This window comes from Xenopus laevis, chromosome 8S (genome assembly GCF_017654675.1).
Source record: "Xenopus laevis strain J_2021 chromosome 8S, Xenopus_laevis_v10.1, whole genome shotgun sequence".
Classification (NCBI taxonomy): Eukaryota; Metazoa; Chordata; class Amphibia; order Anura; family Pipidae; genus Xenopus; species Xenopus laevis.
Genome location: NC_054386.1, coordinates 58,493,877 through 58,518,645, shown reverse-complemented (window position 1 = coordinate 58,518,645; position 24,769 = coordinate 58,493,877). Strand labels below are relative to the sequence as shown.

At 40.2% G+C, this 24,769-nt stretch overlaps 1 protein-coding gene across 1 annotated transcript in view; it reads left to right on the top strand.

Annotated features, from left to right (window-relative positions):
* Positions 1–360: 360 nt before the first annotated feature.
* Positions 361–24,769, top strand: part of chrdl1.S (chordin-like 1 S homeolog) — a 34,946-nt gene continuing 10,537 nt past the window's right edge. Inside the window, exons 1-6 of the mRNA XM_041574680.1 lie at positions 361–367; positions 1,144–1,256; positions 4,777–4,870; positions 12,695–12,762; positions 13,135–13,309; positions 14,806–15,000. Of these exons, the coding sequence (XP_041430614.1) occupies positions 361–367; positions 1,144–1,256; positions 4,777–4,870; positions 12,695–12,762; positions 13,135–13,309; positions 14,806–15,000 (652 nt within the window). The remainder of the gene's footprint in view (positions 368–1,143; positions 1,257–4,776; positions 4,871–12,694; positions 12,763–13,134; positions 13,310–14,805; positions 15,001–24,769) is intronic.

Below are 24,769 nucleotides of genomic sequence, written 5' to 3'. Positions count from 1 at the left end.
GTTTGCTTCCTGTCCATGCAGTATTATAATTGCTCAGGTGACAAAACCCCCAGATTAACTATATGTGCCATTGCCCTAAAGTATTTACAGATACCGATCATTTAGTCTGATCAACTGGCTATAAAACATAATGTTTTATTTGAAAATGTATGTAATATTTCTAGTAAGGCTTTTGGGGCAGGGCATAAATAGGTATTATCTACCCATGGGGGCTCTGATACAGATAAAGATGTCAGAGTTGACAGCAAACACACTGCAATAAAACAAGACATCCTTCAAAAACAGAATTTGTATACATGTTATGTCGATTGTTAATACAACTTCAAAAACTATGGGTTTATTTTTGTATTAATTATTAATATGCCAGGTAAGCAGAGAGTTGTAACAACCAAAACCCCTGCGGAGCATGACACAGCCTACTTTTGTCCCAAACATTTTGTTAAAAATGAAGGAAAAATCATTTACTTTTAAACTGTGGTGGAACTACCAGAGGTGGGGGTTCACACCCCCTGGGGCCCGCTGACAGTTTGCGTGCAAGCGAAACCGATGCGAAAATTGTCTCGGGAGGGGGTGGCTGCACTGCCTGCACCCGGGCCCTGTGGTTATGTTACTGAAAACTGTGTACTTCTTTGATAATGATAGTGTTTGCCTATTTTTATATTTTTATAGACTGAAGTATGCATATTTGCATTTCATTTTCAAGTCTAAGCTATGTCTATGTTGATATCCTTCAGCCCATTCTTTCCTTGGCATTAGAGTACTGTAGTAGCTGCCAAACTATGAAAGGCTTTTTTCAGCTGAAGTGTTTGCCGTCTTTATAGTTATCACAGGGTGAAGTGCTGACAGCTTTAGGGTTTGCCTCCAATTTTAGGACCTAATGGTTAGTTCTTCTGTGGTTAGGTTTATAAAGTATTCCCTGCAGGCAATGACACCAACAGCGCTCTCTTTAGAATTGTGCAGAAAAAAATATGCACATTTAGAGATAAAGTGGCAGCTTTTATTAATTTTATTTGCATGAGTCTAGGTATAAATACCTCTAACAAGTGCACAGTATCAGCTCAACTGAAAATAATCCATTTTCCACTGTAGTAAATTAAAGAAAAATGATCAATAATAACTGACATCTTTTTCAATCACCCTTAGATTCAGAAACATATTGCGTCTTCCAAGACAGAAAGTATCATGTTGGAGAAAAATGGCATCCTTACCTAGAGCCCTATGGCCTTGTATATTGTGTAAACTGTCTGTGCCGAGAGGTAATACAATTTGATGATAATTATCCAATAGGAAGAGATTCAAGGAGAACTAAAGCTCAAAATAATTTGTCTAGTTAAGTGACGCCTCATTGTCATGTGCCAAGCCCTCCCTCCAGAAACATTTTCAGAGGGCTTGGCAAGCATAGGGACTCCTGCGAGCATGCATCTCCCCACCCCCACTGCTTGCACGCTCGCTAAAGCGTCACTTTAAAGAAAAAAAAAAACGCGGGGAGGGGGATTTCAACACTATAGATCAAACAGACCCTGCGGGCCCCCCTTTTCCCCGGTCCCCTGTGCGACCGCGGGGTATGCTTCCTCTATAGATACACCAGTAGAACGGTTCCTCCAAAGATGTCCCCTGTATCTACCTTTTCTGCTGATTCACAGCAAATGTTGTAGGCTGCTGCCAATTTAAAATATTAGAGACTGGCTCATAATATACAGGATATATACAATATTCTCTGTTTTAAGTATTGGTTCCACTTTAAAGGGCAAGTCAAACAAAAAATAACAATTTGCCTTAAAGGAAACATAATTCTAATAAACTTTGAAATATACATTTAATAACAAATGTGCTTTTAAAGTTACAGGTATTTGTAAAAATAATTGCTATTAAAAGCAGCATTTGCTTAACTCTTGGTTGTTACTTTTTAAGCAAAAGTCTTAGTTCCCCAGCAAGGACAGGTATGTTAATCAGCTACCTTGTCTTACATTGTTTCCACAGTCTGTGCCATCGGAGCAGAGAATAGACAGGGATTGACATTGTTTTCAGTAGCATTACATTCAGGGGATTATTTACTAAAATCCGAAAATTTCTCACTATTTTCTTAAAACCACTTTGAACAAACTCCCGTGCACATTTTTACCATATTTATCAATATATTTACTAGAAAAAATCTGGTGTGGGAAAAGACTCGATAAAATCATTTAAAATTTTTGACACCCGAAAATTATAAAATTATTGTACAAAACCCAGTGCAGATCATTATATCTTCTAACTGTAAACAGGACATCTACCATTGACTTCTACATGACCTCATCAGGTTTTAGATGGAGTACTTTTTTATTTGAATTTTAGCAACATCGAAAAAGTAGAGGTTTTTTTTTTCTTCCAAAAAATTGTGTTTTCCCCTTTAAAACTCTGACCAGAAAAAATCAGAATAAATAACCCCCATAAAAATACCTGAAAAACCATAGAAAATATGTAAAGAAGGTATATTGGAAGGTTGCTTGAATTATGTTTTCTTTTATTAGGCAAATAATTTGGGTTGACACTCCCTTAAAGGGGTAATTTGCTTTAGGAATATATACCCCAAGCTTATTCAGTTGGGTTTATGCACTTCAAGCTAATAATATCAATGTTTTTTATTTTTACACTGACATACCTAATTACACAGATTGAAAGAAAACCATAACGCCTGTGAATTTGTTTGCTATCTGTGTGTTTGCCAGTTCCCCACCCCCCTAGGGTCTCACCATAATGCAACCCCACCATTATCTTGTTCCATTGTAAAGTGATGGATTCTGGGACCTGAAGTCCCTCTGCTTTTCAGAGAATCTGTTCACCACCCACTTCATATCCCAGAATTCATTACCTCACAATGGAACAAGTTTGTACACTCTCAGCATAAGGGATATTGGGAAATAGTGTACTGGACTTATTATCATTGTTTTCTTCAATCTTTGGAATCAGGTATGTTTGTTTAAAACAAGAACATTATATAATGAACAAAGTACCCCCTCTTGTAAAATATAAGTATATTATAAATCACAGAGGAGTGATGGAACATGGAACTAAGGGGAACTTCTAATATCCTCATATTTTTCAACTGGGGTTACTTTATTTAGTATAATACACAAGTTTTAGTGAGTCATTTGACAGAAATGACATCAGAACTCACCGTTTATAACGGATGACATCAGAACTCAACGTTTATAAGGATATCATTTACAGGATATTCATGGCTTTTATGTATTATACTGTATATAATACTTTATATGATATGAGAACTCCTGAAAAAAATAAAGTTGTATTAGGTCAGTTTACAGCATATCAAAATTTAATTTAAAAGAGAATTAAATCCTAAAAGATAACTTGTCATATTTTATAGAGTTTATACCAGCAGAGAGGTTAGCAGCAATATTCCCTCTAATTCCTTTTGGGCTATGTGCACAAAAAAATATTTTGTGTGCACATTTTAAACCTGTGTGCGCAGAATTGATACAAAATTTTGTTTTCGCACAAATTTCTTTGTGCGTACTGGGCTGGCCTCAAAATATGTGTGCACTGGCCTCAAAATTTGTGGTCTCACGCACAAGTGCACACCTTATAGGGGACATTGGTTAGTAGCCCTATAACATTAATGATTTAGTTCTTCACCTTTGTCTATAACATCTTTTATTCATGCTCAGTGTGCCATGGGCAGCTGTTGAGAAGATAAATTTAGGGGTGGTTGGAAATCATTCTGCAGAAAATGAGGTTTGTCTGTCCTAGAAGGTCTGTTTATTAAATGCAGATGCATAATACACTTGAATGTGAGTTGGTATGTAATTAATTTGCTTTGTATCATTACTGTTGTATAAAATATCAATACTAAATATTGTGAGATATCCTAGAGGCTTAGGCAACTAACGGCAAATCATGTACTGTGAATCAGCACTAAAGAATATGGGGCTGTTGAATAAATATCTGATGGGTTGCCATGGATTTCTAGGCCTGGGCAGATTCATATAGATTACATTACTTCATATACAGTAAATCCTGACTGGACCAGTGCAAATACCCATATCTACCAATCAGACCTTTGTTTTATTTTATTTTATTTTGTGTCTTGTGTTAAGCTGTTTCACACAAAAAACCTATGTGGTTGATATTAGCAATTGCAGTAAATTATATATTAATAGAAGGGGAAATACATTTACAATAAACTCTAGAGTCGGTTTTTGCGGTTTTTGCAGGATTCTCTACCTAATTGTTCAACACTGTTTATGTGACTTTAAAGCAACAAATTACAGAAAGCAATTTTTCATGATTTTTCAGAATTGTATTCTGAATTAGGTTCGGTATTCTGCCAAATCTTTTATGTAGGATTTGGCGTATGGCTTTATCCAGAATTTATTGATTCCCTACTAAAAAATGTAAAAGCTTTAGCCACTTTGAAGAGATGTTGAATTTTATAAATAAAGGTCATACCTCATATTTATTAGGAGTTTCTGGGTCAAATTAATTAAGGCTTTTTTTGCTCCCCACCTTCCAAATTAAGATGAGTTTTTAGTAAAAGCCATGTCTTAAATACTGGATGTAGCATTGCATTTTTAAATAGAGACTAGTTTTGCTCCACTAAACCCCATGGCCAGAAATCTTCCTTAGCTCAGGAAAACAGTTGAAAGTGTGCTGAAAACAAGCCAAAGAAGAACTAGTTATAGTCAATTAAAGTTACTAATAGACCATAAAGTGATTTCTGATGCCCATATTAAAATCATGCTTGGCAGTAGAGTTAATGTGAGATTTATCTTTCAGAGTGGAAATGTTCTTTGCAGTAGAGCGAGATGCCCAAGTCTACAATGCACCAACCCAGTTTATATACCACAATTGTGCTGTACACGATGCCCAGGTAAGGCTGGTATTTCTTGTGAGAAAAATAAATGTGTCTTTGTGCCTATATAGTTGAATAAAAAATGTATATAAAAAATGTATTGTACATGAGGAAGGGGTTGGTCCCAGAAAACTTGTGCATCAACTTCTGCAATAAAATGTGATAAAGGCAATTGTCAGAGTTGGTGTGTGCCTTCCCCATATGCAGCCTGGATTGTATATTTGGCCTGGAAGTGGTCTGGTAAGTGGATGCAACCCATAGAGACAAGTAAGTGGTATGCTGCTGCAACAATCAATTGTTGTTTGTGCCTATATAAACCTTTACAATGCCATCTATAATCTGTTCTTTTATAAGTATCCCCTTACTTCTACCAAGCCCCCTGGTTACTAACCTATGTTGAACCCCAACCCAACTTCTAGCAGAGCATCAAGGCAATACAGGTATGGGACCTGTTATCCAGAATGCTTCTGTAATCTGGATCTTTATAAATTAAGGGGGAATGTAATATTGGTTGCTAGTGCAAAAATATTTTGCAATGCGAATAAATGTTTGCCTTTGGGAAATTTATTATATTTCCCCATTAGTCTACTAGAGAATTATGTAAACTTCAAATAAACTCAACAGGCTGGTTCTGCTTCCAATAAGGATTCATTATATCTTAGTCGGGCTCAAGTACAAGGTACTTTTTTATTATTACAGAGAAAAAGGCAATCATCTTTAAAAATTTGGATTATTTGGATAAAATGGAGTCTATGGGAGACTGCCTTTCCGTGATTTGGAGCTTTCTGAATTATGGATCCCATACCTGTATTATGGTAGTCTGGAGAACAAACAATGCCCCAGCATTACCATGCCTAGCTTTGCCTAGCCAGATTCATGTTTTGCCGAAAACAGCTAAGCTTACTTGCCATGTCAACTTCTCTTGTTATATTTACACTGCACCAACTGATATTGTAAGGTGCTTAAAAATTCTATAATTTTCATTTACCATCTACTAAGTAACAATAAGCCTTTGATACACAGTAAAAATCTAAAAACAAACCCACTCTTAAATGAGGCCTGGTATATTTTTTTTAAGGACTTTTACTTACGTTATGGTGGTGCTACTCCCTGGATGCCTGGAAACATAAACATCTCACTGTCAATGTATAATACAAATAGAAGCTGCATACACAAGTGCTTAACCCATTTATCCATATCTGATATTGTAATGGCTGACTAAATGGATTAAGTACCCGCAACAATACTGAGCTGTGCAACTTCTTTTTGCATTATAAATTAATGCATGTTTTTAGAACACTTCTAAAGTTGTTAGTGCAAAATTTCTCTCTAATGAAAATGGTAATAATAGACAAACTAAGCTGAGCTTAGTAATAAGAAAAAAAATAAATACATAGAATAAGCAAGAAATGGAGCAGTCAGGTAAAGGCAGGGAAGTGGCCACCTCCAAACATCCAGATATGGCAGTGAATAGAAATATGACTCCGCAGAAATTAACAAAAATGGCACATAAAGTGTATGCCCCCTAGATATTCGTCTAGCATTACTGAAGCAAACCCTGGTGCACCCAAGATGCACTTTTACGCAAAAACAAACTGTAAAGTAGTTACAAGCGACATAAGCTTCCACTTATAGAATAGGTTGATATCCCAGTGGTGTAACTAGATGTTACTAGGCCACACAACAAATTAAATTCTGGGCCCCAAAAACACTGTGGCCCTTATTTTGACAGACATTTTAAGACTGGGACTATGGGCCACAGTGTCTGAGCTTTTATTGCCTTTTTTTACCTTTAGAAAGCCATTATAAAGGATATCCAGTTCAAGATTGGCCATTTGATCTTTGATAAAGCAACCCTTTAGGGTCCTTGTGGGTGTTTACCCTTTTTACAATTCTCCAAAAGAGAAGCTTTCTGGATGATAAGACTTTTTATATTACATAAGGTCAAGTTATAACACCAAAATACGTTGAAGCACCAGTAATGGCACACTGCCCCACATAATAAATAGTAGGCAATATTGTGATGAGATTTTTAATTTTTCTGGTGGCAATTATTGCAGCACAGTTTGAAATTACACATTTTTTCATGAATAACCTATATTTAGACCAGTGCTTCTAAGCTTTTTCTTCATGGGACCCAAATTATATTCAGGGTTTTATGTAGTTAAAGTATTAATTTTGCAATAACCACTGCATTATCTGTTTTTTCATTCTCACACTCAAATTTGGAATTGGTGGAAGAACACTATTTGTGGAGGTATTCTGTGATCAGAGAAGTCTACTGCCAAGACCCAGACAGCATTCTTTGCTCTGTTTCCTTGTTCCTTTGTGAGCTTTCATGATAGATAGATAGATAGATAGATAGATAGATAGATAGATAGATAGATAGATAGATATACATATTGTGGGGGTTCACTCGCTGGTAGGCTGCAAAAGAGGCGACTTCACACACCAGGATCAGTTTAAGGGCTTCCTGCCCGCGTTTATTTTCCAGCGGCTGCAGAAGTTTCCCCACGCAGGGGGAAGGTAACCAAAAAACAGCAGTTTAACAGAAATATCCAGCCTCCTGGCTAACACAAAATAAATGCTTTGCTTTCTCTCCTGAAGCTGAGCAATACCAGCAGTTTGTCTCACACACATTCAGCACTGCTGCTCAGCATCAGGTGTACTAAATAGGCCTAGGGCCTCTTGAAAACCTGGCCTACGGATTTGGGAATCCGCCCCACCCTACTCTTGCGGGTTCCCAGTAAGACCAGTACCGGATCAACAATTAGAAAAACCTTGCAGAGAGACATAGTGTTTCTCTGCTAAGAGCACTACTCGTCTCACCTCAGTAACAATATCTGAGAATCCGTGGCCCAACATACATACCATCAATCACTTTTCCCCAGGAAACTGGGGACCTTTTTGTCACCATACCACAATATATACATATACAAACTGTACAGTACAGTAGATACATTTGTTTTATTAACGATCCATATGTCCAGCTAATAAGCTTGAAAAAAAGACATGCTCAGGCCCAAAACTTTGCTTGGATGGTGTTGTGACCAATTTTTACTTTCTTTAAAGAAGAAGAAATCTATCTCCAACATACCTCAATTAAAAGATGTGTACCGTTTTTATAATAAACCTGACTGTATGCAGTGAAATTCCCCCTTTGTTTTACTTACTGTGACAGCTTCAGATAGAAAACTTCAGACCGTCCCTAACTGCTCTGCAAGGAAACAATCATACTTTCAAACGGGGGAGCCTCCCCACAACTTATTATTATTATTATTATTAACATGTATTTATATAGCGCCAACATATTGCGTAGCACTGTAAAGTAACTGTGATTATACAACTACATCACATGAATTACATACATAGAACATATGGAGTAACAAACATCACAATCAATACAGGTACAAAGAGGTGAGGAAGGCCCTATGCATAGGCATACAGTCTAAAGGGAAGGGAGTAAGACACAAGGTGTGGGAGTGGGCAAGATCGAAGTAAGTGGGTGAGAAATGTGGTGTTGTATGTGGTGTTGCGTTTGGTAGTTAAGCAGAGTGAGGGTAGGCTTCTCGAAAGAAGTGCGTTTTCAGAGATTTTTTGAAAGCAGAAAGGTTGGGAGAAAGTCGGACAGATCGTGGGAGAGCGTTCCAGAGGAGGGGTGCAGCCCTTCCAAAGTCTTGAATGCGAGCATGTGAGGAGGTAATGAGAGAAGAGTTGAGTAGCAGGTCAGTAGAGGAGCGAAGTAAGCGAGTGGGTGAGTATATAGAGATGAGTTCAGAGATGTAGGGTGGAGCAGAGTTGTGAAGTGCTTTGAAAGTCAGTGTCATTAATTTGAATTTGATTCTGAAAGGTAACGGAAGCCAGTGCAGGGATTGACAGAATGGCGAGGCAGAGGATGAGCGGTTGCTGAGGTGTATGAGCCTCGCAGCAGTGTTCATTATGGACTGGAGAGGTGACAGTCTCTGGAGGGGGAGGCCAATTAAAAGAGAGTTACAGTAGTCTAGACGCAATATGATGAGAGAGTGAATAAGAATTTTGGCAGCGTCTTGGGTGATAAATGATCGTATTTTGGATATGTTCCTTAGGTGGAAGTGACATGATTTAATAAGTGACTGGATATGAGGAGTGAATGACAGGGCAGAATCTAGGATAACCCCAAGGCACCGGGCCTGGGGAGAGGGGGTGATAGTGGAATTGTTAACTATGATGGATACTTCGGGGATGCTACTGGTGTTTCTTGGAGGAAAGAGAACCATTTCAGTTTTAGAGAGGTTTAATTTAAGGTAGCGTTGCGACATCCAGGTAGAGATAGTGGACAGGCAGGAGGAGACGCGAGTTAGGAGTTCTGGGTTGAGATCAGGAGATGAGAGATAGATTTGAGTATCGTCAGCATAGAGGTGGTAGTGGAAACCATACGAATTTATTAATTTGCCAAGGGAGGAAGTATAGAGGGAGAATAGTAATGGTCCCAGGACAGAGCCTTGAGGAACTCCAACAGAAAGAGGTAGGGGAGAAGATGATACTCCATTGTAGGAGACACTGAAGGAACGATTGGTGATGTAAGAAGAGAACCAGGACAGGGCTGTGTCACGAAGGCCAAGCGACTGGAGGGACTGGAGGAGGAGAGGGTGATCTACAGTGTCAAATGCGGCTGAGAGGTCAAGCAGTATTAGTAGTGAGAAATGATTGTTGGCTTTAGCGGTTAAAAGGTCATTAGTTAGTCGAGTCAGGGCAGTTTCCGTGGAGTGTTGTGGCTTAAAACCAGATTGTAGGGGGTCCAGCAGGTTATTGTCAGAGAGGAATGAGGTAAATCGGTTGTAGACTAGGCGCTCAAGTAGTTTAGAGATGAAAGGTAGCAGAGACATAGGTCGGAGGTTGTCAAGATTGGAGGGATCAAGAGAGGGTTTTTTCAGAATGGGGGTGACAAGAGCATGTTTTAGTTGAGAAGGAAACAGTCCAGTTGAGAGCGAAAGATTAAATAGGTGAGTTAACGCTTTGATTAGACAAGGATTGGTATTGCGGAGAAGTTTCGAGGGAATTGGATCAAGCGGGCAGGTGGTAAGGTGAGAAGAGGCCAGAAGCTTTGAGACTTCCTCATCAGTGACAGGGGTGAAGGAGCACAGGAGAGACTGGGCAGTGTGGAGGGAGGGTGGTGGAAGTCTAGGGGGGTTGAGTAGTGTAATGTCCCTTCTGATAGTGTCAATTTTGTTTTTGAAGTGCTCAGCAATATCTTGAGCAGAGACAGATGTGCATGGAGGGGGTGGAGAAGGGGAAAGGAGAGTGTTAAAGGTGGAGAAAAGTTGTGCTGGTTTTTTAGAAAGGGAGTTAATGAGTGAAGTAAAGTATGTTTGTTTGGCTTGGAAGAGGCTGGTGTTAAAGGAGCGCAGGGCGGATTTGTAGCTCCAAAAGTCTGATTCTGAACGGGATTTGCGCCAGCGACGCTCAAGTGCACGTGAGTGTCTTTGGAGCGCTTTTGTATGAGCAGTATGCCAAGGTTGAAGTGGTTTGGGTCGAGAACGTTTAGTTTTTATAGGAGCAAGCTCATTTAGGGCAGTGGTGAGAGTACTATAGTAGACAGAGGTAGCCACATTAGGACATGAGATGGCTGAGATATTAGAGTGAAGAGAGTCAAAGGAAGAAGAGAGATGTGACACGTCTACAGCTTGCAAGTCACGGTAAGTACGTGTTTGGGGAATAGCAGGGGGTGAGGAGGGAGTTAGTGAGAGTTGAAATGTGAGCATATTGTGATCAGAGAGGGGAAATGGGGAGTTAGTAAAATTGGAGGTTGAACAGAGTCTGGTAAATATGAGATCCAGAGCATTACCATTGGAGTGAGAGGGGGAGTCTGAGCACAAAGATAAGCCTAGGGAGGAGGTTAGTGAAAGAAGTTTAGAGACAGAAGAGTTGTTGATGTTGTTAACGGGTATATTAAAGTCACCTAATATGATGGATGGGATGTTAGATGAAAGAAAGTAAGGAAGCCAGGCTGCAAAGTTGTCCAGAAATTGTGCAGTTGGTCCTGGTGGTCGATATATAACTGCAATGCAGAGTGAAACAGGAGAAAAGAGCCTAATGCAGTGAGCCTCAAATGAGGAGAATGATAAAGAGGGAACAGGTGGAAGAACTTTAAAAGTACAGCGGGGAGAGAGAAGCAAACCTACCCCACCTCCAGGTCTGTTACCAGGTCTAGGAGTATGAGTAAGGTGTAGGCCCCCATAGGACAGGGCAGCAGGTGAGGCAGTGTCAGTAGGAGAGAGCCAGGTTTCAGTAAGCGCAAGTAGGTTAATGGAATTTGCAATGAAATGGTCGTGTATAGCGGTGAGTTTGTTGCAAACAGATCTGGCATTCCAGAGAGCACAGGAAAGATTAACTGGGTTTTTGGGTATAGGAGTAAGTGTTCTGTACTGATTGAATTTGCTCCGGAGAGAAGGAGTTTGTGGTCGTGATATAACTGGGATGGGGTAAGGGCCAGGGTTTGGGGAAATGTCCCCAGCTGCCAGCAATAGAAAGGAAAGATAGATTAAGTGACAGTGGGATTTATAAGTCCTTGGTTTGTATGAAAAGGAGGAGTTTTGTGGAATAGCTAAACAGAGTACTTTATAAACTTCATGTGTGGAGAGGGAAGGAGAGGAGAGTAGAGAGGCTGAGATTTGTATAGAACTGGGATTTGATGGAGGAGGTAGTGAAAAATGTTTTATGAAGCATGAGAGTGAAAGGAGGAGAAATGCAGGATAAAGCATGTTTGGAGTAATAAGTAACAAACTAGCAGGTACAAGCAAATCTGTTTTCTTCTTATCCCAGATGGTTCGCTGTTGATTGCAGGGGAATCCGGGTCCTTTTGCCTTGTCAATGCCTTGTCCAACTGTCTTGTTTAACTGTCATTTCTAAGCACTTGTGAAATTTTAGCACTTAGGAAAGGTTAGCACTCATGCCATGCCCCAGACACGAGTGTCTTCAACTTACTTCCCAGAACTCGAGCAGCTTTGATTGTTTCCCTATAACGCAGCCAGCGACTGTGTAGAAATTTGTATCTGCAGGCCCAGTGCAGTCTGCATATTCTGATTATTAACCAGTCTTGCTGTATCAGCTTCTACAGCATTTCTAGCATTATTCTAGACTTATTCTATTATTTTAGACTTTAGTTCCCCTTATGCCTGTTGAGCGGACAACATGTAGCAGGCATTGTTCTAAAGAGGATAAAGATTGGTGAGTGCTTACCAATTTCATAGTTGTTTAGTAAAATGCTCTCCTTAGCAAATTTATCTATTTTCACCCTTTGATACATATTCTCTGAAAACTCCTATAAAGTGAATATAGAGCTATAAATGGACTGTGAACTATATTCTAACCCTCAGAGTTCCAGTGTGTCTTCATAATAAAGAATTCTGATTGTAGTACCTTTGTATCACAGGTCAAATAACAAATACAAAAAGTATTGAAGAAGTGATATCTATATTGGCTAATAATAAAAAATACATTGCAAGCTTTCGGAACACAAACTTTTGCCTGACGAAGGGGCCTTGGTGCTCCGAAAGCTTGCAATGTGTTTTTATTGTTAGCCAATATAGGTATCACTTCTACAGTACTTTTTGCATTTGTTTGTTTTTTATTGTTATTTTTGCTACTGGCTAACACGGTACCACAGTTTTTGATTTGTGCTATCACAGGTCAGACATAAATGACGTGTTTATGAACAAATGACCCTCCTTTTACACAAACTAGGTTATTCTTATGGCATTGCTCATAATTACAGTAATGCCCATGCTTTAGAAATTGTTAAGCATTGTGGTTTTTGTTTTATAACATGGATTCATTAGTTTCTTAACATCTAATTTTTTTAAGGAGATGGAATTTTACCCTGGGAGCATCACGAACCAGCCACCTACAGACAGCCTGCTAACAGAGAAGCGGTAAGAATATAATCTGTGGTGGTGTGCAATGCCTCTAATAGTGTTTAAGAGGAAAAAATCCCTCCTACATTCTTAATTAAAGTGATTTTGCTCCTATTGTAGCTACACATATGCTTGTACTGTATCATTGCACATTGAACTTTTATTCATGGAAGCAATGGAGGGAAGTGGTGTATTGACAAGACACTCAGCTTTTCAGTACTGCTCATTTCACAGACTATGCTACACCATGTTAATATTTCTGAGCCCACAGAGGCAATTTTGCAATGTAAATTGCACAGATCAAAAGCATGCCTTGAATGAAGCATTTTGTGGTAAGAGTTTGTAATGTTAAAAACTAGTTTATTATATCTTACTTATTCTGATGTACAGAGACACTCCTATCACCGTGCCCATGACCATTCACCTGGCCACAGCAGGCAAACAGACAACTCACATCAAAAAATCTCCAACACAAGAAGTAATCGTGGAGTCCTCTCAGATCCTCAACAGGCCTCGGGAACTATCGTGCAGATTATCATCAACAACAACCACAAGCACGGGAAAGGTACATTGCATCTCCAATCTGCTTTTACAAATCAAAGTATTAGTAAGACTATTTACTGACTATGTAAAACAGTGGAGAAAAACATCACAGGTGATGTTGTCCATAGCAAACCAATCAGGTCTTTTCTTATTGTAGGCAGTGGCACACTCCGATTCCTATCCTCCAGCCCAATTACCATCCCGCCTCCGCCCTGCCCATGTCCCACCTCCAACCCGCCTCAACTACCCCACTACCACCTTGCTTCCCCCTTCCTTGCCGGTAAAAGAGAGCTGCTGGGGAGTAGTGGGAGTTCTATTAGCTATAGAGGAAGCAGATCCCACAATCTGCGCCCCCCTGCAACTGCGGGGTCTGCTTCCTCTATAGCTATGCCATAAAAACTGGGTAACTATATAGCCTGTGCAAAATAAAAAAAATTCTAATATAGTTATAAAATGTAATGTATAAAGGTGGGGGCTACATGGGTCATACCTGTTTGCTTTTGAATCTGAGCTGCATACTAAGCATCAATTGCAAACTCACTGAACAGTTATGTCTCTTTTGCGGCCCCCTTTCAAGTCGCTGACTAACTCACAGTTAGAGAGCTGAAAAGCAGGAAGTAGTGTTCTGGCTATTATGTAAGACATCCAGTCACTCCAGCCTTTATACATTTCATTTTTGGCTAACTAACTATATTAGAAAACATTTTTATTTTGTACAGCCTATCTATTTACCCAGTTTTTATTTTTACCCTGACCGTTCCTTTAAATAAAATTTGTTATTCAATAGTAATGGATTATTTGCTCAGCTGACAGTCAGTATGAGAATATGCAGGAAACAGCAGGCACAGCTCCAATTATAAACACTTGAAGAATATGGAAGATGCCATTATACAGTTAACTGGACAGGCTTTTGTAGGTGTTAAGGCCAAGCACAGTTCTTAGGTTAATAACTGCTGTATCTCAACCTCTGTGCTTCAGAACCACTGACATGGCTGCCTTGCTTTCGTGACGCTGGGCTGAGGGCGGAGCGATCCTTCCATAGGCTGAATCCCTTTTTCATTCGCCCCCAGTCCAGCATCTCTGAAACAGCACAGAAGATCTTTTAGCCGTGTCGGAGGGTCGGTTCAGCACAGGTTTGCGGGGCTGGTGTGGCTTTGAGGGGAACTATTCCGGGTGCAGCAGCTACTTGATACTGACACGTTCCTATGATTTTTAAAGGAAGGTGTCAGTCTCACTTTAAGTTGCTTTGGGGAGTGATGCATTTGATAGAAATCTTTATGAGAACTTATCACGGCTTAGCTTTTCTGTGTGTTTTCTTTTTAAATATCTCATTTTATAAACTAACACTGCTACTACATCACTATTTTGCATGTTATGTCACTGTTTCTCCTCTCCTAGTTGTTTATGTTGTGTAATGTTGGCTTTAGCAAGCACTGCTTTATTTACTGTATATCATGTAGATCCAGGAAAATGTCAAAATCTTAATCAAATCCTGTTGCATGCCATGTTTTCTTACAGTATGTGTGTCAAATGGGAAGACATACTCCCATGGAGAATCTTGGCATCCCACCTTACGAGCCTTTGGAGTGGTGGAATGTGTGCTCTGTACCTGCAATTTCACAAAACAAGAATGCAAGAAAATAAGCTGCCCAGAGCAATATACATGTAAATATCCACAGAAGATAGATGGTAAATGCTGCAAAGTTTGCCCAGGTATTTCATATTGTTTTGATGGTATTATATTAATGAGAAGCTCACCTTCATTAACATATATGTTGTATGTGGACTCATTTTCAGCTGGCCTTAACTTTTTATTTTTTAAAGTTGGCGACTGATAAAACTTTTATATTCTGCCTCTTTTCATCCTGCAAGTGAAAATGCTTTCTGGTTGTCAGGGTCACTGTTCCTGGCAAAACATTTTTTATTTTATTTGGTTCATGTTTATATACATTTTTCTATTCTAACTTCTGCACTGTGAGGATAAATGCACCCAGAGATATAGCAGTTTCAATTCCAAAGCTGATAGGAGCAAAACAAGCAAATATGTTGAGTGGCTTCACCAAACAGCAGTTTTATTGATCTTTTTAAATAGATACTGATACCAGAAATTAAACCTTTTTTACATCTATCTTAATATTGTCTTTGAATGAGACATATTTTGCCAAAAAATTATTTTCTCTATGTTTTTACTTTACCTATCGACTCCCCCATTTGTGCAGCAGTTCTCAGTTAGCATTAGAAACTGTAACTGAGAGGCTGAGAAAGATTGGTAAAACAGTCAGGTTTAGTAACAATGATAGAAGACCTATCAGATCAACATGACCTACAGTATAGGTATAGTTAACTTTTAGGGGGTTATTTATCAAAATCCGAAAATTTCTCTGAATTTTCTGAAAAATACTCCGAGCCAATCCACACGCATTTGTTCCCCTTATTTATCAATACATTTTCAGGAAAAGTTATTTCATGGGAAAAACTAGTATGATTGAGCGCAGATCAGGATATCTTTGGGACATCTTCATGAACTCGGCAGGTCTGAGTTGGAGTACTCTTTTATTTGGAATTTTAACACCCTCTGGGTTTAATAAATCCCAACAAATTTGAAGGGTTTTTCTCACAAAAAATTGTGTTTATCCCCCTTAAAAGACCAATGAGAAAAAAAAACAGACTTTAATAAATAACCCCCTAAATGTACATTAATATTTTGAAGAATAGGTTTAAGTGTTGGTATCACTTTAATATACTATCGAATCTTACTTGGGTCTCTACTTATACTGCACACATTGGGAGGCAATGGGAATTACCCACACTGCATAAATGAAGGAGCAATCTACTGGGAGAAGCTCAGAAGAAGTGGAAGTTACTGTGATTAAGGGATCTTCAGGGGTCTGTTACTGATCAATATAGATGTACGAGGGCTTTGCAAGACTTTATCACATGGGGCAAATTTCTAAAATCTAAAGCCTGAAGCACCATTTGGCATTAACCACTATTTTTAGAGTAGGTATAATGGATTAGTGCCGGGTGGGTAAACTGTCTTATTTTGAATACATACATTATTATCATGTTGTGTTCCAGGCTTTGGCAGCTTGGCAACATCCATCCGGTGGTGTATCTCTATAACGATGCAATAAGGTTACAATATGTGGCTATGCTTAACTTTATTAAACATGATGCAAATTAAATTGCAAAAGTGATTAATTTAATGTAATGATAACTTGCTTGATAATGCAGTGCACTGGCAGCCAAAAGGTTAAAGGGATCCTGTCATCGGAAAACATGTTTTTTTCAAAACGCATCAGTTAATAGTGCTACTCCAGTAGAATTATGCACGGAAATCCATTTCTCAAAAGAGCAAACAGATTTTTTTATATTCAATTTTGAAATCTGACATGGGGCTAGACATTCTGTCAATTTCCCAGCTGCCCCTGGTCATGTGACTTGTGCCTGCACTTTAGGAGAGAAATGCTTTCTGGCAGGCTGCTGTTTTTCCTTCTCAATGTAACTGAGTGTGTCTCAGCGAGACATGGGTTTTTACTATTGAGTGTTGTTCTTAGATCTACCAGGCAGCTATCTTGTGTTAGGGAGCTGCTGTCTGGTTACCTTCCCATTGTTCTTTTGTTTGACTGCTGGGGGGGAGGGAGGGGGGTGATATCACTCCAACTTGCAGTACAGCAGTAAAGAGTGATTAATGTTTCAGAGCACAAGTCACATGACTTGGGGCAGCTGGGCAATTGACAATATGTCTAGCCCCATGTCAGATTTCAAAATTGAATATAAAAAAAATCTGTTTGATCTTTTGAGAAATGGATTTCAGTGCAGAATTCTGCTGGAACAGCACTATTAACTGATTAATTTTGAAAAAAATGTTTTTTTCCCATGACAGTATCCCTTTAAGGTTATAAGAGCAATAAATTCTGGTTCTATTTTTTTAAATAAATAGCAGCTTTCCTTGGCTGGTGAGAATGTCAAATTCTTGATGACTTTCCCACAGGTCAGTTAAGGATAGACTAAACCCAGCTCCAGTCAGCAGATAAAGCAAAGCAATCATGTCTGAGCTATTAGTGGCACTAAAAAGGAATATGGCTTTGGGAAAAGCGGTCTTGTGCTTCCCTACAATTGTGACGTTACAATACCTTAACCAGTGGACTCTGCCTTCTCTTTTCTACCAAAACAACATGACTCCTCATATAATGCTGTCATTCGATCCTAATTTAGCAAAAGTGTAAGAATTATAAGAATACGATTTCCAGTAAATCACAATTTGTTTGACATCACTGATTTCTTAAAGGGATACTGTCATGGGAATTTTTATTTTTTTTAATTAATCAGTTAATAGTGCTGCTCCAGCAGAATTCTGCACTGAAATCCATTTCTCAAAAGAGCAAACCAGTTTTTTTATATTCAATTTTGAAATCTGAAATGGGGCTAGACATATTATCAATTTCCCAGCTGCCCCAAGTCATGTGACTTGTGCTCTGATAAACTTCAATCACTCTTTACTGTTGTACTGGAGTGATATCACCCCCTCCCTCCCCCCCCCAGCAGCCAAACAAAAGAACAATGGGAAGGTAACCAGATAACAGGCCTCAGTTGTGGATGCAGGCCTGAGGCCAATTTCAAAAAGTATAAAGCCCTGTCTAAGTAATTCAAGTAAATATGCAAGTGCATGTAATTTTGAAACAGGGTTTTTTTGTTACAAAGTTATGATCATAATATTGATAAGCCACCATACCACGTCAAGGTAAAAGCCCACATGGTGGTCCCTAACTTATTTATCTTTAGTCATAGTAAAAAAGGAATATTACCTCTCTGTAGTAACAATTCTTTATGTAAACATCTCCTGTGCTTTGGTTTCAAACTCTGTGCTAAATCCTCCCCCGCCAACTGCTAAGCGGCTTCTAAGAGGGAGAGACTGCCTTAACCAACGCCCATTTTAGAAAAGTAGAAGTCAGGTGTTGTAATTAAAAACAAAGTAGAGTGATATGTGCAGTTGCACAATAGTGTGTATATGTGTAAGTGAAATGTGAAGGTGTGTATGGTAGTGATAAGGGAAAGTGTATGTGTATTTGGGAGTATGTATGTAAGTAAGCATAGAATGAGAAAGTGTAAAGGAGAACTAAATGAAAGACACAATAAGTGTGTGTGTACATAGAGAAGTGTCTAATGGGACGTTGGTTTTTTCACGGCTAGATCCTCCCATGCCGCTAGCATTTATGGCTTTTAAGAGAGAGCGATTGCACAAACCAAGGCACAACAAGTGAGGGGGACCACCAAAAATATAAAGGGGTGGGTATGAGGGTGCAATAACCACATGAGCTTAGCCAAAGCTTCCGGCAAATACATAACTATGGGGGGGTTGTGGATGCACACCTGAGGCCAATTTCAAAAAGTATAAAGCCCTGTCTAAGTAATTCAAGTAAATATGCAAGTGCATGTAATTTTGAAACAGGGTTTTTTTGTTACAAAGTTATGATCATAATATTGATAAGCCACCATACCACGTCAAGGTAAAACCCCACATGGTGGTCCCTAACTTATTTATCTTTAGTCATAGTAAAAAAGGAATATTACCTCTCTGTAGTAACAATTCTTTATGTAAACATCTCCTGTGCTTTGGTTTCAAACTCTGTGCTAAATCCTCCCCCGCCAACTGCTAAGCGGCTTTTAAGAGGGAGAGACTGCCTTAACCAACGCCCATTTTAGAAAAGTAGAAGTCAGGTGTTGTAATTAAAAACAAAGTAGAGTGATATGTGCAGTTGCACAATAGTGTGTATATGTGTAAGTGAAATGTGAAGGTGTGTATGGTAGTGATAAGGGAAAGTGTATGTGTATTTGGGAGTATGTATGTAAGTAAGCATAGAATGTGGTTATTGCACCCTCATACCCCCCCTTTTTACTTTTGGTGGTCCCCCTCACTTGTTGTGCTTTGGTTTGTGCAATCTGTCTCCCTTAAAAGCCATAGATGCTAGCGGCATGGGAGGATCTAGCCGTGAAAAAACCAACGTCCCATTAGACACTTCTCTATGTACACACACACTTATTGTGTCTTTCATTTATTTCTCTTCTACACCCTTTCATTCTATGCTTACTTTCATATATACTCCCAAATACACATACACTTTCCCTTACCACTACCATACACACCTTCACATTTCACTTACACATATACACACTATTGTGCAACTGCACATATCACTCTACTTTGTTTTTAATTACAACACCTGACTTCTACTTTTCTAAAATGGGCGTTGGTTAAGGCAGTCTCTCCCTCTTAAAAGCCGCTTAGCAGTTGGCGGGGGAGGATTTAGCACAGAGTTTGAAACCAAAGCACTGGAGATGTTTACATAAAGAATTGTTACTACACAGAGAGGTAATGTTCCTTTTTTACTATGACTAAAGATAAATAAGTTAGGGACCACCATGTGGGGTTTTACCTTGACGTGGTATGGTGGCTTATCAATATTATGATCATAACTTTGTAACAAAAAAACCCTGTTTCAAAATTACATGCACTTGCATATTTACTTGAATCATTTAGACAGGGCTTTAAACTTTTTGAAATTGGCCTTAGGTGTGCATCCACAATCTCCCCTAACCAGATAACAGCTCCCTAACACAAGATAACAGCTGCCTGGTAGATCTAAGAACAGCACTCAATAGTAAAAACCCATGTCCCACTGAGGCACATTCAGTTACATTGAGAAGGAAAAACAGCAGCCTGACAGAAAGCATTTCTCTCCTAAAGTACAGGCACAAGACCTGGGGCATCTGGGAAATTGACAAAATATCTAGCCCCATGTCAGATTTTAAAATTGAATATAAAAAATCCTGTTTGCTCTTTTGAGAAATGGATTTCAGTGCAGAATTCTGCTGGGGTAGCACTATTAACTGATGCGTTTTGAAAAAAACTTGTTTTCCGATGACAGGATCCCTTTAAAGAATATGTTCCATATCCTCACCAATCATATGAAGACTGTGGGAGATCACTCTTTAGGTAGTAGCAGCAGCAGCTCCTTTCACACAGATAGTAGACAGTACAACTTTGCAACTTAGGCAACTTTGGGCGACTATTGCAAATGCATCGCCGCGTGTGCATTAGCGCAGGTGATTTTGCGCTGTAGCCTATGGGGAAAAGACGCTGAGGCAGTTCGGGGAGATAGTCACGCAAAAGACATGGCGATAAGTCGCCAGGCGACAAAATCTCCCCGAATCTCCTCGTCTGGCCTTACCCTAAAGGAGCGTGATCATTCTCTAAGTCACTAACCTGAACTGGCGCCCTAAGAGATAGTACCTTAGTGCTTCTAGAGCCCACTTAATGGCCAGGCACTCCTTTTCCACAATGGCATAATTTCTTTCCCCTGATGTTAGCTTCCTGCTAAGGTAGGCCACTGGGTGTTCTTCACCCCTGATCACCTGGGACAAAACAGCGCCTAGTCCTACATCTGAGGCATCTGTTTGAACTTTGAATTCACGGTTAAAATCAGGGGTTATCAAACTTGGGCACTTACAGAGAACAGTTTTTAGATTATGGAATGCTGTCTCTACTTCTGGGTTCCATGTAACCATGGCAGATTTTCTACCTCTAGTTAACTCTGTTAGTGGGGATGCGATAGTGGCAAAATTGGGCACAAATCTCCTGTAGTAGCCTACGATTCCTAAAAAAGCTCTTAATTACCCCACTTCCAATTACATATCCCAGGTAATGGGCCTCTTCTAGCCAAGGGCACATTTTTTGGGTTGGCTGTTAAATCAGCCGCTCTGATTGAATCCAGAACAGCCTGGACTCTGGGTAAGTGACTTTGCCAATCTGTGCTAAAGATGACCATGTCATCAAGATAGGCAGAGGCATATTTCTGATGGGGCTTAAGAACACGGTCCATCAGCCTTTGAAATGTAGCTGGGGCCCCATGTAAACCAAAAGGCAGTACCTTGTACTGGAGTAACCCTTCAGGGGGTAGAAAAAGCAGTTTTCTCTTTGGCCCTGTCAGTTAATGGAACTTGCCAGTAACCTTTTGTAAGGGCAAGGGTGGTTATATACCTTGCCTGGCCAAACCTCTCAATCAGCTCATCCACCCTGGGCATGGGGTATGCGTCAAATTTAGAGACCATTTAATTTTCTGAAATCATTAAAAAAACTGAGACTGCCATCTGGCTTAGGAATCAACACAATGGGGTTAGACCACTCACTGCATGACTCTTCTATTACCCCAAGCTCTAACATTATTTTAACTTTGTCTGAGATCGTCTGCCTGTGAGTCTTATGTACTCTATAGGGTTTCAAGTTTACTTTTACCCCGGGTTCTGTCATAATGTCATGGTTAATCACCATGGTTCGTCCTGGCAACTCTGAAAACACATCCTTATTTCTCTGTAGGAATTCTTTTACCTCTGACTTGGCGACAGGGTCTCAGATATTTTTACCTCTGGGACTGAACAACCTGCGGTTTTCCTAGGGACGGTTACAGCCGCAAGGGTCTCACGATCCTTCCAGGGCTTAATCAAATTTACATGATACACTTGGTAGGGTTTCCTTTTCCCAGGTTGATGCACACTGTAATTATCTTCTCCTTCCTTCTCTACAATCTCATATGGACGTTGCCATTTTGGTAAGAATGTACTTTCTACTGTGGGAACAAGAACCAGTACTTTATCCCCCGGATTAAAGGTTCTCACCGTAGCGAACGATTATACACAGGGGACTGGGCCTCCTGAGCCTGGTGTAAATGTTCCCGTACAATAAGCATCACCTTTTCATTTCTACTTTGCATTTGGCTGATATGTTTGATTATGCTCTTAAAGGGAGTGGTTTCCTGTTCCCAGGTCTCCTTAGTAATATCCAGGAGACACCTTCAAAAGGAGAGAACCCAGTGGAAGCTTGGGGCACCTCCCGTATGGCAAACATGAGGTAAGGTAAAAGCCAATCCCAGTCCTTACCATCTGTGGCTACCACCCTCTTTAACATGCCTTTTAGCGTTTTGTTAAACCTCTCTACCAGCCCATCTGTTTGAGGGGTGGTACACTGAGGTACACATTTGGGTGATTTTCAATAACTTACACAAATCTTTTGTTACCTTTGACATAAAGGGTGTCCCCTGGTCAGTAAGGAATACCTTTGGGATCCCTGTACGTGTAAACATCAGAACCAACTCTTTGGCAATGCTTTTTGACGAAGCATTCCTTAGTGGGATTGCCTCGGGATACCACGTGACATAATCAAGTACAACAAGGATATATTGGTGTCCCCTAGCAGATCTGACTAGAGGGCCTACCAGATCCATGACAATCCTGTCAAAAGGTAACTCAATTATAGGCAAGGGTACAAGGGGACTTTTGAAATGTGGCATTGCTGCCGTTAACTGACAAATGGGACAGGAATCACAATACTGTTTTACATCTCGGTGTACCCCAATCCAGTACAACCCAGTCTTTCATTTTCTCATAGACCAAATCTCTCCCTAACACATGGGCATGGGCCAGATCCAGCACTGTATGTCTATGGGCTTGGGGAACTATCAGTTGGTCTATCCTCTCACCCCGTACTTCATTTACTCTATACAGTAAATCATTTTCCATTGCAAAATGAGGAAATATTGTATTAGCCCCTGGTTCCTGGGGCACCCCATTTACAACCTTTATTTGTTCTTGAGCTTTACTTAAGGTGGGGGTCCCTTAATTGGGCAGTGCCAAAATTATCCCGGGCAATTGGTAGATCAGGCAGATCAAGTTCAGGCTCCACATCCTCTCCTACCAATACCTCTAAGGGGAAATTGCAATTTTTATTGGGAGCCACTCCTACAGCCTCACCCGGGGGAAAAACACTCTAAAGGCTCCGGACATATGGGAAGATTAGACTCTAAAAATTCACGACATATTGGGGAAATAGACATTGAAGGCACACTTCCCTCCTCGCACCCTTTTACTTTACCCCATAAGTCCCAAAACACAGGAAAATCACATCCCAAAATAACATTATGCATTAAAGTTGTTATCACTCCCACTTCATGAATGCAAATTCCACCAGCTATTTTAAAGGAGAGTGAAGTGGTAGGATAGTTCTTAACATGACTGTAGCTTCTGCTTGTCTACCAGGCTGGCATGAACCAAAGTTACCAGACTTCCAGAGTCTAGAAGGCCCAAAACTTCCTGTCCGTCTACTTTGCCGGTACACATTTGTGGCTCCACTTATGCCCCAGGTTCGGCAATACAAACAGGCTTAGCAAATAAGGTCAAATGTTCCAGGGTAAGTGGGCAACTGGCTGCCATTGGGGAGTGGTTAGCCTAAAATTACTGCTCATGACAGCGCCAAATTACTGCTCATGACAGCGCCAACAAATTACTTCTAATTCCTCTATCCCTAACTTGCAGGTCTGTTTTAGGGCTTTGCCCTCTCAATGACTTTGTCACAGAATCATTTCCACCTTTTGGGGCCTCTTTCCACCCTTTAGTGGTTGGTATGTCTTTACCTATACCCGGCGCCTTTTGACTCTTAGAGCCAGCACTTTTAGCTATTGAACTTTTAAGAAACCGCTCCACCAGGGCCACCATATGGTTAGCATCACTTGAATCAGCTTGTCCTGCAAATCTTTGCAGCCAGAGAAAACGATCCAGGACCACTCTTTCCACCATTAGTGCAGGAGTTAATTCCTCTGATTGTAGCCACTTTTGGACAAGATGTATTAAGTCATACATCTGAGACCTTACAGGTTTGACCACATCAAATGTCCAGGGATGTACCTGCTGGGCCCTCATAGCCAGGGTTACTCCCAACCAGGACACTATTTCCGCTTTTAACTTTTGGTACTGGTTGGCATCCTCTCTATTCAAATCAAAATAAGCCTTTTGGGACTCTCCGGACAAAAAGGGAGCAAGCACCCCCACCCACTGGTCAGTTGAAAGTTTTTCCCGCTCTGCCACTCTTTCAAATATAGAGAGATAAGCCTCCACATCATCCTCTGATGTCATCTTTTGTAAAGAGTTTTGCACTCTTTTATACACAGAGACGCACTCTCTTGATCCACTTTGGGACTTTTCCATAGCCTCGATCCGTTTTAGAAGCTGACTGCTTATAGCCTGCTGTTCCTTTAAAGATGTTTGAACAGCCTCTGCAAGTATTTGATTAGTCTGCTGCTGATGAGCATTGGCTTGCTGCTGATGAGCATTGGCTTGCTGCTGATGAGCATTGGCTTGCTGCTGATGAGCATTGGCTTGCTGCTGATGAGCATTGGCTTGCTGCTGATGAGCATTGGCTTGCTGCTGATGAGCATTGGCTTGCTGCTGATGAGCATTGGCTTGCTGCTGATGAGCATTGGCTTGCTGCTGATGAGCATTGGCTTGCTGCTGATGGGCATTGGCTTGCTGCTGATGGGCATTGGCTTGCAGCAGATGATCATTGGTTTGCTGCTGCCGAGCATTGGCTTCCTGCTGCTAAGCATTGGACTTTACAAGTTGTTTTAGAATCTCCTCCATATTGCCAATGTTC